Raw genomic sequence first — 15,202 nt, 5'->3', positions numbered from 1 at the left:
GATGCCATTCCAAGTGTAAATTTGGGGTTGACAGTGTTCATCTGAGTTTGTACAAATGCATCACTGGTGTTGCTGGAAGTAGCCAAGTGAGAGTAACAAGACTTTACTTGATCTCTGCTATTCAGCATCCAGCGGGTAGCAGGAAAACTGCTGTTTCAGCTTGCTTGGGTGGCCTGAGCAAAGACAGAGGCTGACATTCAGTTTATTTGCTAGAGTCAGGTAGAATGACATTGTTGCCTCCCTTCACCTCCACTGCCCACAAAAAAAAAATAATTAAAAACTTAATCGTGGTTTTTCTTTGAAGTATTCCGAAAGGGTACATTGATAGGGAAAAATCCTTCAAATAATAAGGGAAATCCTGGAGCAAGATGAATTACAGTTGCATAATTGTAGCAAATTAGGTCTAAATATGGCTCTAGGCAGAAAGGTGAACGCTTATGCAAAGTCCAGGGATTGAGTTACTCTTCTCAAACTGGCTGTGTTGGTCTCTCACATCTTGTCTTTATTCACTTAATCCATTCTCTGGAAAGCTGTGTTAGCTGTGATGTATCACAGGCTTTACTCTACTGACAAGATAACATAGTAAGTTCTATACTGTAAATTCAACTGTGATGTAACTAGTTGTAATTAACTCTAATGTTTTACATGCCAAAACATCTATTGCTATGGTTTTCTGAACCTTCACAAGCCTCTATTGTTCTGTTTTAAATTATAATAGACACTGTGAACTTAACGTTTCTAGCAGTGTTAAAACAGGAGTTTCCAAAATCAGTGTTTCAAAACAACCACAACACTTTGTTCCAGATGAAAACTGTAATAGTTTGAAGTGTAATAACCATTGCTGACTGTTTGCTGCCATCCTTAAAGCTGCAATAATACCTAATATGTCATTCCTCTTCACTACTTCAAGAACCATTCCAGCAGAAGAGGTAGTCTGCAGACATACAGACTTGAAGAGCAGCCTGCACATCCAGTGGTATGTCATTTTCCAAAAAACACAGGCTTTTATGTGTATCATGTGCTGACATTTCCAATGAAATCTGGCCTTCCATGTCCAGTAGCTGTCCTGACAAAATGGCAATTACGAGTCTAGTTCAGTTGTAAAGCTTTCAAGTTCCAACCTTGTTTAGCATTAGCTTGATGCATGGGCAGAGCCTGCAGAAGGAAGGCTCTCATCGAGTTTTGTTTTTCAAATTGTTTGCCTTATAATTGTTTACTTTTAATTCAAAGCTATACCAAGTTACATTATGCTTTCATGGTGACACTGCAAGCGATGAGCTCCTAGACAGAAGTACTAGGCTGGATCAGTGTGCCTAAAACAGGTTTATAAATGAATTATTTTACATGAGGAGCTTGAATTTTAAATAAACTAATAAATAAAAATTTCTTACTTCATACTATTCAGTAAGGACTTAAATACTCTTATCTAATTTATCACAAACCTTCTGGATTATAGTTTTGTTGTTTTAATTTGACAGAGAAAAACCTTTTTGCAGTAAGTTTCATAGTTTTCTTAATTGTTTTTCATCTGTTATTACTAATATTCAGTTACTGCCCACTTCATCTGGATTACCCCCAGGCTGGGAAGAACGACAAGATGACAAAGGAAGATCATATTATATAGATCACAATTCTAGAACCACTACCTGGATAAAGCCAGTTGTACAGGTACTGTCTCTTCTCTAATTGATTGATGTTTTTGTTCATGTAAACATACTTTTAAACATCTTGCACTTATGTTGAAATGAAGTTGAGAAACCTCTTTGCAATAGAGCCTGTGAAAGGCATAAACTAGTAAAGTACTACATAAAACGTCTGACAGACTGCAAGGAGAGTTAGGAACAGTAATATTTATGGCAAGTCACTCTACTATGAGTGTACCAAGGAGGCCTTCTGGAGTGATAGCTGACTGAGAAGGCTGAAAGGCTTCTTTTAACCTTGATAGCGTGATCAGTGATTTTTAGTCAATGTTGTTGATATTAGACTAAACAAATCTGTGTACTGTCTGGCACTTGCTTTATAAAACTGCTTTCATGAGTCAAAAATATGGGCTAATAGCAAAAATATATTGCTTTACAGGGCTTTGATTTGATACGATTTTTTTTTTTTGTTATTTACCGTAGATTGCTACAGAAACAAGTCAGGTGTCAGCTGCACCGAGTATTTCTATAGGAAGACAGCCACAAGCAACATCAAGTGACTCATCACAACAGTCTTCTCAGCAGCAGCCTGAAATGGAACAAGGATTCCTCCCTAAAGGCTGGGAAGTCCGACATGCACCCAATGGGAGACCATTCTTCATTGACCACAACACCAAAACTACAACATGGGTAATGGGCAGCTGCTCTCCTGGACTGAAATTCTAGTTCCTCTCAAATCAAAACTGTGCTGCTTTCAGCAAGCTTCTCTATAGATCTTTAGTGCCAAGACAGCTGTGTCTGTCAAGGAGCATGTGTAATGAGAATGCCAAGTAACTGAAAATACATGAAATGAGTAGAAGATGATCAGTTTTACTACTTGTATTGGTATTTGAAAGCTCAGCTTGGAAGGAGGAAAATCTGTTTGGCAGATGTAAAGTTCCTCCTAGATGACATTGTAAAACTGAGATGGCTTGTATGTGCTGTTAACAGAAACCAGTTTGGTAAGCTAACCTTCAACGTGAAATCCATTACCTTGAATTTATCACAGGGAACAACGTGGATATTTAGGAAAGCAGAGCAGGTGCAGCTGCAATATGGGTGAGGGAGTTGTACAGCTACAGTTCCACAGAGTGGCACTGCACACCACTTGGTAGTGCCATTGGGTGGACTTAAGCATTTCAGGAGTACTTCAGTACTACTGTCAGGTGAAAGAGAGAAATGCATTAAATGGATCGAAAATGAGGATTCTCTTCTCCAGGTTTATGGAAAGAACTCATTTAACACAACCATCCAACTGAACAACAAAAAACCCCCACCAATCCTAAAAAGCAGAAGGCGTGCCAGAAACTGTGGAAAGAGTAATTCAACTCAATAACACAAAAATTGAGTTGAATTGAGGGAGTTTTATTTATATATATGTAAATGGAATAAACTGAGAGGTCACTAGAAGATGATTGTAAATTACTGGAGTAGTGAGAATCCCCAAGGATTCCCCTGGCTGCAGAATATGCAACAATTACCTAGTTGGTACTAGGCATATTCTTTACACAACCATTAGTAAAGAGGAAAAAATTAAAAGCAGAACAAAACAGCAAAAGGATTTTAACATGCTGCTTGTTTTCTTTTCAAAGGAAGATCCAAGACTGAAAATTCCTGCTCACCCGAGGAGAAAGACTTCCCTAGATCCAGTAGATCTGGGCCCATTACCAGTAAGTAAACTGTTTTGTATTTGTTTTGCAGATGAAGCAGTGTAATTGTTTAACTTAGTATTATTGACATTTGCACATGAGAAAATGCAGCCTCCTTTTTTCTACAAAAAATACTCTATTTTGAATTCCAGTGCTGACAGTAGATTGGGGGTGGGGGAATGCCCACAACTGCAGATCATACTGAGTTCTGTGCAAACTGTATGATCAGAAATTTGTAATTCTTACAGCCAGGGTGGGAAGAGAGAACTCACACAGATGGAAGAATATTCTTCATAAACCACAGTATGTACAGTGTAGTATTCTCCCCCATTCATCCTTTTATTTCTGAACATTATCTAAATGGAACTTTAAGGAACTAATCAAGAAATGTCTTGCAGATACAAAGAGAACACAATGGGAGGATCCCCGACTGCAGAATGTGGCTATAACTGGACCAGTAAGCATTCCTTATGGAGATATTCATGTTTTCAAGAATACTGTTAATGGAATCCAAATAAACTCTTGTCATTTATCAGTTATTCAGTCTAGAAGGTGTAACTGCCAGGACCTTTGAACAAAGTGGTGTTTTTTTTTTTTTTTTTTTTTGAAGACTGTTTGAAAAACTTTCTGTGGAAATGATCTTTAAATGCCAGAAAGAAAAAGCAGTTCCCGTGGTAGTAAGAAAGTTTCCCCCTGAGGGGGAGAGATTTAAAGTGGGTAAAAAACCTGTGTATTTTTTAATCCACACTAGCTCAATTCAAGAAGTAAATTCGAGAAAAAAAGAAAAAAGAAATCTCTTAAAAAGGAATAAATTAATTTCCAACTGAAAAAATAATTATCTAGCCTTGCTACTTAATCTGAAGTGCAAAATCACCAGGACTAATTGCAAAGCTGGTACACATTATAATTATAGATGGGTTTTAGTGTTCAGCTGATATGTGTGTTTATTAATAGCCCTCGTTTGTAAACAGCCTTCCCTGCCCATGGAAAATAGAGGTGTTTGTAGCCAGGTCTCTCATGATACAGCAGGAAAGACTCCGCGTTCTGGACGTCACCAAAGGCATTTGGGTCACTTTGCTCTGGGGCAGTCAGGGATCTCAGTTTGTTACATCAGCTGATGGTGAAGTGCAGGGTCAGTTCTGTGGAACTGCTCTGAACACACAAGTGCATTTCAGTCCAGATGTTTATAAACTGAGAGCCTCCCCTGCCACTCAGTAAAACGTGAACTCCTGTTATCTCAGAACTCAAATGCGTTGTCTGTGTTTCACAAACGTAGACTACTTTATATTACATTAATTGTTAGAGTATCTCAAACTTTTTCTTTCTCCTTTTTTATTCCCCTCCAAGGCCGTGCCTTACTCCAGGGACTATAAGCGGAAGTATGAATTCTTCAGAAAGAAACTGAAGAAACAGGTCAGTTATCAGCAGGAATCCAGCAGAAGGTTAAGAAACTTAGGCCTCTAAACAAGGGAAAGCTGAGGTTACAGGGAAGGTAAATTTACTGTCTGATCACAGATACATTTGGGAAGCAGCAGCAACTTGGTAGCAACTAACATTTAACCTAACAGCAGGGTTTGTGACATTGTGCAGTGATGAGTCTGCAAGCAGTCTAGTTGAAAAAGTAGAAGTTCCAAAGGTTTACAAAAATTGTAAACCTGAAAGTAGACCTGCCAAAGAGAAGTTTGGAAATCGCTGATCAAGCATATAGTAGGTTTTGAAACTCAGAACATGGAGATGGAAGTTCTCAGGATAGATTTGACATTGTCTGTGTAGAAATCTGTACTGTCATTTTGATCAGGCTGGATGACTGAAACAACTTGTTTCAGCCTTAAAATCTGAAGTTTACGAATCTCGTTGGCAAATTGTAGTTTGAAGTGGCAGTGCCAGGTGTATTTATAACACATAGCATAAAAGACTGTAAATAGTATCTGGACAGCCAGATAACAATGAGTCTCTGCACAAGTGCAATCAAATTTTGTGTCCTTGGGAGATATTTACATATATAATAAATAAATAAAATAGTTAAGATCCACCTTTTACCTACCAAGTCTGCCTATGCATTTTGAGCTGATGTGTAAGTTGCACACAATTATATGTGCACCTCATTTTTTGTGTTCCTCTTCAAACAAGCTTGGCTCTGAGAAGTGATAAACAGCTCAGCCACTCAATGTAGTTGTGGTAATTTAGGGATTAAATACAACTGTAGATTTTGTGTTACGTAAGAGAATGGGACATGTGGCCTTGTAGTTAGAATATTGAACTGGAAGGTGAAATAAGTCTGGTAAAATGGTTCCAAATAACTTTATGTATGGACTGTGAGGTTTTTTTAATCAAGTTTGTAATATGATGAATGTTGTGTCAAAAAAGACTGCATACCTTGCTGCATGCAGAACAACTGCCCATATGCTGTTACTAGTAAGAACTTACTTTAACTGTATTTTGTTAGTATGAAATAGGACTTAGGATCTGAAGTCCCCCTTGCTAGTTGAATTGTAGGTAAATAGAGTGTCTTCTCAATCATACTGTGTTATGTTTCCAAGTTGTTTAAGAAAGACATTTGTGTGCCCTTCTGTGTCTTTTTACAGAATTTGCATACTCTACAAAGCTATAATATGTTGGGGTTTGTTCTATTATTCTGTGGTTTTGTTTTCTCTTTCTTTTTAGAGTGATATTCCAAATAGATTTGAAATGAAAATTCATCGCACAACAATCCTTGAAGATTCTTATAGAAGAATTATAGCTGTAAAGAGAGCGGATTTCCTGAAAGCAAGACTTTGGATTGAATTTGATGGGGAAAAAGGTTTAGACTATGGAGGAGTGGCCAGGGAATGGTTCTTCCTTCTCTCTAAGGAAATGTTTAATCCTTATTATGGATTGTTCGAATATTCAGCTACGTAAGTAATACAGGTCTGGAAGACACAAAGACTTACCTGGGAAAAGCAGATCAAATGTATTTCTCAGACCTCCTTTAAAAATGGAATTACTGCCCCCACACCTGCAACTGTACAGGAGGGTTTAGTTGTTAATAAATGAAATAGTCTGCACCTTGTTGCCTGACAGCAGAATAATGAGGAGGCAATACCTGCATTTTTTTTACAGCAGTCTAACATAAGCCATGCCCTTCTTGCATGGACAAGGATGTGCTTGCAACCATCTCCTGCTTAACAGAAGAGGCAGCACTTAACAAGCAGTGCAGAGCATGTTCTTCTGACTACTTTAAAATTAGTAGCAGTTAATCCTTCTCTTTGGTGTGTCTGTAACTGACAAAGGTGTTTCATGGTGGTGGTTTCTGATATGCTGATTGTCTTCTATTGAGTATTGTTACATATTAGATATTAACATCATGAAAAGCAATAACTGATTTAACTAGTGATGTGTTTCAGATCTTCAGATGTGAGACTGTTCCAATAGTACAACATTTTGTTTTTCTTTCTCTTCCCTGTTCCCTCCCTCAACTTCAGAGATAACTATACTCTGCAGATCAATCCAAACTCTGGACTTTGCAATGAAGATCATCTCTCTTATTTCAAGTTTATAGGTCGTGTGGCTGGAATGGCTGTTTACCATGGCAAACTTTTGGATGGTCAGTATTTATTTTATGTACTATGATATTTAGGTTAATATTGTGGCTGGTTTGAATCTCAAGTTACATTCTGTTGAATTTATTTCTTCTTCTTTAAAGCCTTTTTCATTCGTCCTTTTTACAAGATGATGCTCCAAAAACCAATAACACTACATGATATGGAGTCTGTGGTATGTAGTTTGCTTTATCATGTATGTTAAGACTTCATGTTCATTTTAATTCTTCTCTCTCTATATATATGTTTAATACATTGTGAATGTTGAAAAGGCGTGATTCAAAGAAATTTTAGGCTACATCTTTTATAAGTGTGTAAGTTGTACAGTAATTAAAACTTCCAGAGAATATCAAAGACCTCAACTCAGGTTTAAGTCAGTTGAGCTGTATTGGAAACTTTGACTCTAAACTTTCTATGATGTTTTCTTAAAATATTTCTAGACGCAAGTATTGTTAAAATTGGATATAAATATCTTTAGGATCCTTGTCTTAACCTGTTTTTTAAATAATATTTTGCTGTGTGAGGCATTCATACAGATTGCTGAGTCTTCAGGTTTCAAATATCTTTAGAGCCTTGGACAGTTGCAGAGTCCCTGTATCCACTAGAGGGTTACCCTGGGTAGCAGCATTCACGGGACTGTAGTGGAACCTCTTGCAGCTTAAAAGGTGGCTACTCTATTTTCTGTTTACTATTTTGTAATTCTTTCTCAGGATAGTGAATATTACAATTCTCTGAGGTGGATTCTTGAAAATGATCCAACAGAGCTGGACCTCAGATTTATAGTTGATGAAGAACTTTTTGGTCAGGTTAGTATGTTTATGTAAAGTAGAATAGACAAAACATCAGAAAAAAACTTTTGACCTGTGAAATCAGCTGATTTGATCTGTGTGGTGTTAAGAAACCCCCTTCATTCCCTCAGCTGCTTTTTGCTCATGCAGTGCTTTTAACTTGTCTGGGATGTGATAAAGGACTTGGAAATAAGCAGAGTTTTAAAAAACTGCTTCTTTTTTTTTTTTCTTAAATATTACTTGCATTGAAATGTATCTATTGCTGGGAAGGCTACCCAAGACTAAGGTATCCATAATCTCATTACTTAATCTGGAGTAGAGATTGTTTTTATGTGATTGGATGGAAAGGATAAGCTGTTTTGGAAATGGTTGGAATCACTGGGAGATAATGGGTTTTTTCTCTAATATGTACTAGAAACCTATAGAATAAACAAGTTTGTTATTGTGTAGAAAGTATCGAAGATAAGTCATACAAACCCTGTGGTATTTCTACATAAAAATTCCAAATTACAGCTACCAACAAGATCTAAGTAGGATAATAACCTTTGTGATCTTGTAACTGCAGTGATCCTAGGAAGGAGCAACGAAAATGTACATCCATTATCAACTGAAAATCAGATATTTGTTTGCTGAGGCTCTAGTAGTATAAACCATTATATAATAGTGATACATATTGATTCACTTACTTACTGGGACCATTGCTGAAGTGATTCTGTAACTGTTTTTCCTTGAGATTTGGAAAGAAGGCTGGGTCATGGAATGTGCCATTAGCCAAGTCCACATGACTGGAAACTTTTGTGCTGGCTTGGGTGGTGAATTGTAGCAGGTCAGAAATATGGAGGTTTCCCCATTGCAGTCTAAAATCCCTGAATAATACTTTTTTAAAAAAGAATCAACCAAATTCTCTTTATTACTTGACCTCTGAAACTGCATCTATTTCTCATGGTTTCCAATTACCTGGTATTAACACAGGAATTCTGTTACATCCCTGCCTCGTTTCACACCCCTCTGTATTGCATTTAGACCCATCAACATGAACTGAAGAGTGGTGGATCAGAAATAGTTGTCACCAACAAGAACAAGAGAGACTACATTCAGTGAGTAGTGATCACTGTGTGCAGTTGTATCCACCTCTATGTGGTTTAGCTTTATTTACAAAAGGCAGTTGTTGCTTTGTGTATATAAACCACTTTTATTTTAAATGGTTTTGCTCTCTTTTTTTTTTTTTTCCCCTACAGTCTTGTAATTCAGTGGAGATTTGTGAGCAGAGTGCAGAAACAGATGACAGCTTTTAAAGAGGTATAGCTTTAATTACAAAATAAATTCTTCAAAGAATTTGTTACATCTAATATCAAGGTTTTTTGGACATCTTGAAGTCCCACAGATAATTTTGTTGTGTAAATAATGTAAGGTATAAAAAAAGGGCAGTGATACGTAGTGTCAGCCTTGAAGTATTTCAGACTTTAAAGTCTTTTTTGTATGTTTTTACTGAGGTGTTTAATTCATATTGAAAAATGTGCAGATTTCTCAGTCATGGCTGTCAGCTTTACCTGTAGTGCAAACTATTCAATGACCTTTGCAGAAATGAAACTTAATTCAGTTATGTTAGTTTGATTTAAACAAGGTTGCTTATCCTTATTTATATAAATTGTATCACATATATGATGTTCAGACTTCCATATTCATCACTGGTGTTGCACACTGAAGATGTGAGCAGTCAGAGTTAAAAGTGATGTAACCAAACTGCAGAGCGTTGATGTCCAAACATCTGTATTTGATGTATTGCTTTGGCTATGTTTACCAAAGTTTCTAAATGTCATTCTTCATGAATAAAAATGCTTAAATAATGTTGACTTGATTTTTAAAAACTTCCCTCGTCTCTTCAGGGCTTTTTTGAACTAATACCGCAGGATCTGATTAAACTTTTTGATGAAAATGAGCTAGAGGTAAGTGTATCATGGGAAAGAAAGCAAATTACAGTGAAACTTAATTTTACTGGCTTTAAACTTTGGTGTTGTTTGTTTGGCTTTTTTATCTTTGTAGTTATTGATGTGTGGACTGGGAGATGTGGATGTGGCTGATTGGAAACTACACACAAAATACAAGAATGGCTACAACATAAACCATCAAGTAATACAGTGGTTCTGGAAGGTATCACGAAGTTCTAATATTTTTTTGTTTAAAAACTGTTCAAAAGCTGCTGCCTTTCTGCTCTGCTAGTTTATTGTGTGATTAAACAGTAGATTAGGTAAAAAAAAAAAAAACTGAGGAAGTAAGAAAACTAAAGATGAGATACATAGTAAGAGTTTAAATACAATACAAAAAAATCCGTGTCTGACTGGGGTTAAAAAGACTTCTGTGTAGGTTTTTCTGGCATGGTTACACTAAGGAGGTGTTAAACTCTTCTGTTTAATAAATTACAGGAATTTGGCTGCTAGTTCATAACATCAGGAAACTTCAAAGAAAGTAGGGGCCAGATCTTCAAGGGAAGTATTTTGACAGCCTGCTAAGCCAGTAACCATACTCTTGTTACTGTGCCATTAAAAAACTGTTGACTTCGTAGGCAGAGAAGTATACTGTGGGTATCACTAAAAATATGTATGTATATCTCACAGATAATGATTTAGAGGTAGATATTATGTTGCATGAGTCTACTAGCTTAAAGCCCTAATTTAAAAATAAATCTTTACTTGTAATCATTATCATACATAGGCAGTCTTAATGATGGACTCTGAAAAGAGAATAAGATTACTTCAGTTTGTTACTGGCACATCCCGTGTTCCCATGAATGGGTTTGCTGAGCTGTATGGTGAGTACTTATGATTATCTTCACAGTTAAGTAATAGAGCACCTGAAACCAAAATTGTCCTGATGTTTGACTTCAGACGTGGGTAAATTATTTTTCAACTTTTAAAAATTAGTACATACTGGCAGTTCTAAGAATCGAAGTTAGAAAAGAGTCACTTAAATCACATGTAAGTCCCACATTCTATAAATCCTTTGTTTTGATTCTGGTTTTGGAAGTTTCTAAATGTACAGGACTTCTCAAACGGGTCTGGATTTTTAAAGTTCTCAAGAGCTGCAAAAATCCTGTTTAACACATGATTGAGCTTGAAGAAAATTCTGTTATCCAGGATCTGATTACAAAGACGTGCTGGCATCAGCAGTTAACTTCAGTTCCCCAACTGCTTTTATCTGCTCACAAGCCACGGTTGTACAGATGCAGTTGTTTGTAAGGACAAACTCCAGAGGGGACCACTGAAATGACACGGGTTAAACACAATGCCAGCAGGAAAGTCGTGAGCCTACAAGGCAGAGACTGAAATAAGCAGATGACAGCGGGGAGTGACTTCAGTGGCAAAGCCAGAAAAGCCTCTGTGGAAGGACCACGGGCGGGCAGAGGGAGCAGCCCAGGAGGGTGGAGATGCTCTCCTGACGGGAAGCTGTTTGCAGCTGCCATCAACTATTATGTTTTCTGCTAGACTACTTTATTAAGGCTAAAAGTGCTTGAGGTCCTGTGCAAATGACCGAATAGCCTAATTTGCCTATTTGATTAAACATTTTCTTCTTTATAAACAACACATTAATTTGTTTATAAAACAAAAGAATTGTGAACAAATACCACCCACCACGTGTTCCCATTTCTCCATGTCTTCATTTTCATTGTAAATACTTGGTTGATTCCAATGGGGAGGACAGTGCCCTCAGTAAACTTGAGCCTTGTGTCTGCTGTTGCACCTACACCTTGGCACTGTTGGTGTTACAGCACATGCTCATCACAGGGGAACCCCAGCTGGAATTCTGCTGCCTCGGGAGTTCTCTTTTGTCTAAAAACACTACTAGAGGTAGAACTAAAGAATGATCCAGCTGAAGCTCTTGGCTTCCTTCTGCCTGGGGTTTAGGATATCCTTGGGTATTGTTCTGGCCAAGTCCCAGTTTGTGTAATTCTATTTACTCATTAATGAAAAATTCAATTAGTGGTTGTCTTGCACAGCGCTTTGTTTATTTCTCCTGTGGTTATTTCTGTTTTACCATCCTCACTAAACCCCAGTGAGGATCAGAATCACGTTTCCTGTACCTGCTTTTATTTGAAGAACTGTAGGTAGTTCTTCAGTGCTCGGTGCAGGTCCGTGGTGCTTTGCTGCTGCCGGGCTGTCCCCGTGGCTGTTCCCTTACCACCTCCGCTCTGCAGCCCTGGATCTGATTTCCGCGCGGAGATCTCCCTCTCGTGGCGCAGAGAGGCATTTCTGCTCCTAAAACGGCCGTGCTTGGACTCGGGGAGCAAATCCACGCAAGCTGGAGAACTGGGGCACTGAACAGACATTTTCTGAAAAGATAGTGATTTTTTCTTTTCTTTTTTAAACTACACAGTCTTCTCCAGACGTACACAAATGCTTTCAACAGCTGAAGGAAATGGTTACAGAATGCTCTTTGCATCTACTTGGTGAGGGTTGAGAGGTCCTAGAAACAGATATGAGAGCTGTTGAAGGCACAGAGGTAGCTGGGGCTGTACTTGTGAGCCAAAAATGTTCTCTCAGGCACATAAGAAGGTCCTTGATGCACACATATGGTCACCATGTTTCAAAAGTTCTGAGTTGCTCAGCTCTGTTGTTGTGTAGGTAAAGGTGGACATCAAATACTTTCTATCAGGTTCTATAACTTGGCACATGGTGATAAACATGTATAAGTTTTGCAGAATTTATACAGCATAAAATTGTCTTCTCCATAAAATTTTCAATGCCAACTACTATGCATATACATTAGGTCATAGACCTTTGAGCTTAAGATATAAAAGTCTCTTGAAATTAAGATATAGCTAGCAATAATTAAAATACAAGTGATTTTGGATTATTGACCATTACTGAGTATGGATTGATTTGATTCTTATAGCTAGCTTATACTAATCTCAGAATTAGATTACAAAGAACCAAAATACTTCTTAATTTCAATTTCGTATTAGAAAAGGATCTCGTAATAGGGTGAAAATTGATGTATTCTTTCCTGCAGGTTCAAATGGACCACAGTTGTTCACAGTTGAACAGTGGGGTACCCCTGAAAAGCTGCCAAGAGCTCATACCTGGTGAGTATTTAATTTAAATAAATCGTGACCTTTAGTCAGAGTGATAAAACACTGAAGAGTTCTCATCTGTTTTTCAGCTTTAATCGCTTGGATTTGCCTCCATATGACTCATTTGAAGATTTGTGGGATAAACTTCTTCTAGCGATTGAAAACACTCAGGGTTTTGATGGGGTTGATTAAGACACAGACAGAAATGATGTCGGTCCAGTGCTGCAATTTCATTTTAAGGGTTTACAAACAAATTTGAATTTTCCAGGGACTACCATTGTATTTAGTCACATGGCTGTTGAATCTTCATAGTATCACATGTAAAATAAGTAACTATTAAAAATTCACTAACTTTTGAAAATGTATTTTGTCATTTCCACAGTTTTCTGTACTTTGCTATTAAATACAATATACACATTGGATGGGCCAGTGCCAAGTTAAGTCAAAAACTAAAATGTTTTTAAGCAGTTGCCTCTTGTACAATATTTGCGACTGTCCTGCAGTAAACTACTGAAGTAAAGCTGTGAAGAAATCTTTGCAGAGGGTTTAAATTTGAATTGCTGCTTTAAGAGGAGCAACTGAAATTGTTAAACTGTTTTAAAAAAAAACAAACAAAAAACCAAACCCAACAAACTTCATGTAGTGCAGTATCATAATCTGTGCTGCTTCAGGCTGTTTGCAACAGATCTGCTCTAAGCACTTTACAATTCAGCATATTAGGTGAAACATTTGTTTGCATTATCAGCCATCAGTTTGCAGAACACTGACTTGCTGACACATTTGTTAGATTTCTGTTTCTAACTTGCTTTTGTTAAAACAGTGTAACAAACCCAAGATTTTTATACAAAACAGATAAGCAGCATAATTCTGAGTTGTAATGAGACATTATATACATTTTTTGTTTGAATTTGTATACTGATGTTGGTTTATTGAGTGTTCATCACTTTTTTTGATAAATTTGTAGTTCAATGATGGATAATATTTTCAATTCAGCCTTTTGCAACAAATCAATCTTAAAGTGGAATTTGTATGGATATCGCTCAGTATTAGTTACTGATAGTTAGAGGCCTTTATTATCCATTCTTGCAGTATTGCACTACATAACAATAAAGAACATGTTTACAGGGTTTTCTGGGCCAAATTCAGCAGTCTGCTGTGTGCAAACTTCTCCCAGCTGCATGGAGGTCGTGCACACGTGATCAGCTGCAGAATTTGGTTCTGTGATATGTTTACAGGTTGATAGTTTCTACAGCTGCATTTTTATATTTTTTTCTCCACTGTTAGTCTAGAAACCAAATTTGTTAATACAGTATAACCAAAGTCATAACCAACAATGTGCAATTTATTGTAGATCAACTTGTCATATAAATATTAGTCTGATTTCTTTTGTAAATGTGGGTATTTTTTGTATTAATGTTAACACTTTCTTTGAGCAAGTGCTGGTTAAAATGATTAGCAAAGTTGGTTCTAAAAGAAACAAAATGATTTATATACCTGGCTTGCTCAAATTTTAACATTTTATTATGACGCCAATTAACATTTTATTATGATCTGAGGAAATGACAGTACCTAGCTTTGGCCAGCAAATTTCTGTTAGTCACGGTCTTTATAAATATGCAAGAAGAAAGTGTAGCACATCTTTCTCTGAAGATATGTAAATTATGTAACAAATGTTAATGGGTCTTAAGGGATATTTAAAATCCCTCTTTGTTTTATTCTTTGACTAGGTCATTAGGACTGAGAATATTACATGTAAATAAAGGTAACTTATACAAATTTCCCAAATCTATATGCAGTTTTGTAAAACGTGAATGATATATCAGTAAATCTGTATAGATTTGAATGTAGCAGGTTTTGTTGCATACTTTAAAGTATAAAATAAGGATCCTGAGAGCAGTAAATAAAAGTTTATTCTAATAAGTTGTGATTCAGTTCTTTGAAGTACGAATCAGTCTTGAAATAGCAAGAATTCAGTAATTTTAGTACTCCTAGGTAGGCTATGGCAGCAGTTCCAGCACAATATGCTGCTGCTTTTGTGCAGGTGTTCAGATGCAGCAGCACTCAGTGCTCTGCTCCCCAGATGTGCAGCCTTTGAAAAATTCATGTTGTGTTTCTTTAAAAACTCCAGGTCACTGGTAAAGGAGAAGTCAGTGGTGCTGAGTGTCATAGAATCATAACATCATAGAATGGTGTGGGTTGGAAGGAGACCTTGAAGATCAATTGCGATCCCATGGGCAGGGACACCTTAACTAGACCAGGTTGATCAGAACCCCATTCAACCTGGCCTTGGAGCACGTCCAGGGATGGGGAATCCACAGCTTCCCTGGGCAACCTGTTCCAGTGCCCCACCACCCTCACAGTAAAGAATTTTTCCTAATATCTGATCTAAACCTGCTCTTGCAATTTGCACCCATTTCCCCTTCTCCTGTCACTACATGCT

The 15,202-nt window shown here is 37.2% G+C and overlaps 1 protein-coding gene across 2 annotated transcripts in view; it reads left to right on the top strand.

The window, feature by feature from the left end:
- Positions 1-14,682, top strand: part of NEDD4 (neural precursor cell expressed, developmentally down-regulated 4, E3 ubiquitin protein ligase) — a 52,872-nt gene extending 38,190 nt beyond the window's left edge. For both annotated transcript variants that reach the window (XM_027881489.1, XM_027881488.1), the window contains 18 exons: positions 911-976; positions 1,549-1,668; positions 2,124-2,330; positions 3,272-3,349; positions 3,577-3,631; positions 3,727-3,785; positions 4,676-4,741; positions 5,993-6,222; positions 6,790-6,911; positions 7,011-7,081; positions 7,617-7,712; positions 8,718-8,791; positions 8,933-8,993; positions 9,581-9,640; positions 9,738-9,845; positions 10,407-10,503; positions 12,702-12,774; positions 12,852-14,682. In XM_027881489.1, the coding sequence (XP_027737290.1) occupies positions 911-976; positions 1,549-1,668; positions 2,124-2,330; positions 3,272-3,349; positions 3,577-3,631; positions 3,727-3,785; positions 4,676-4,741; positions 5,993-6,222; positions 6,790-6,911; positions 7,011-7,081; positions 7,617-7,712; positions 8,718-8,791; positions 8,933-8,993; positions 9,581-9,640; positions 9,738-9,845; positions 10,407-10,503; positions 12,702-12,774; positions 12,852-12,954 (1,746 nt within the window). In that variant the 3' untranslated portion in view covers positions 12,955-14,682. The remainder of the gene's footprint in view (positions 1-910; positions 977-1,548; positions 1,669-2,123; positions 2,331-3,271; positions 3,350-3,576; positions 3,632-3,726; positions 3,786-4,675; positions 4,742-5,992; positions 6,223-6,789; positions 6,912-7,010; positions 7,082-7,616; positions 7,713-8,717; positions 8,792-8,932; positions 8,994-9,580; positions 9,641-9,737; positions 9,846-10,406; positions 10,504-12,701; positions 12,775-12,851) is intronic.
- The last annotated feature ends 520 nt before the right edge of the window (positions 14,683-15,202 follow it).

Source organism: Empidonax traillii, unplaced genomic scaffold (genome assembly GCF_003031625.1).
Source record: "Empidonax traillii isolate 1590-97213 ecotype Southwest subspecies unplaced genomic scaffold, ASM303162v1 scaffold90:size2128546, whole genome shotgun sequence".
Classification (NCBI taxonomy): Eukaryota; Metazoa; Chordata; class Aves; order Passeriformes; family Tyrannidae; genus Empidonax; species Empidonax traillii.
Note: the sequence above shows the minus strand (reverse complement) of the source record. Positions and strands in the feature narration are given on the sequence as shown.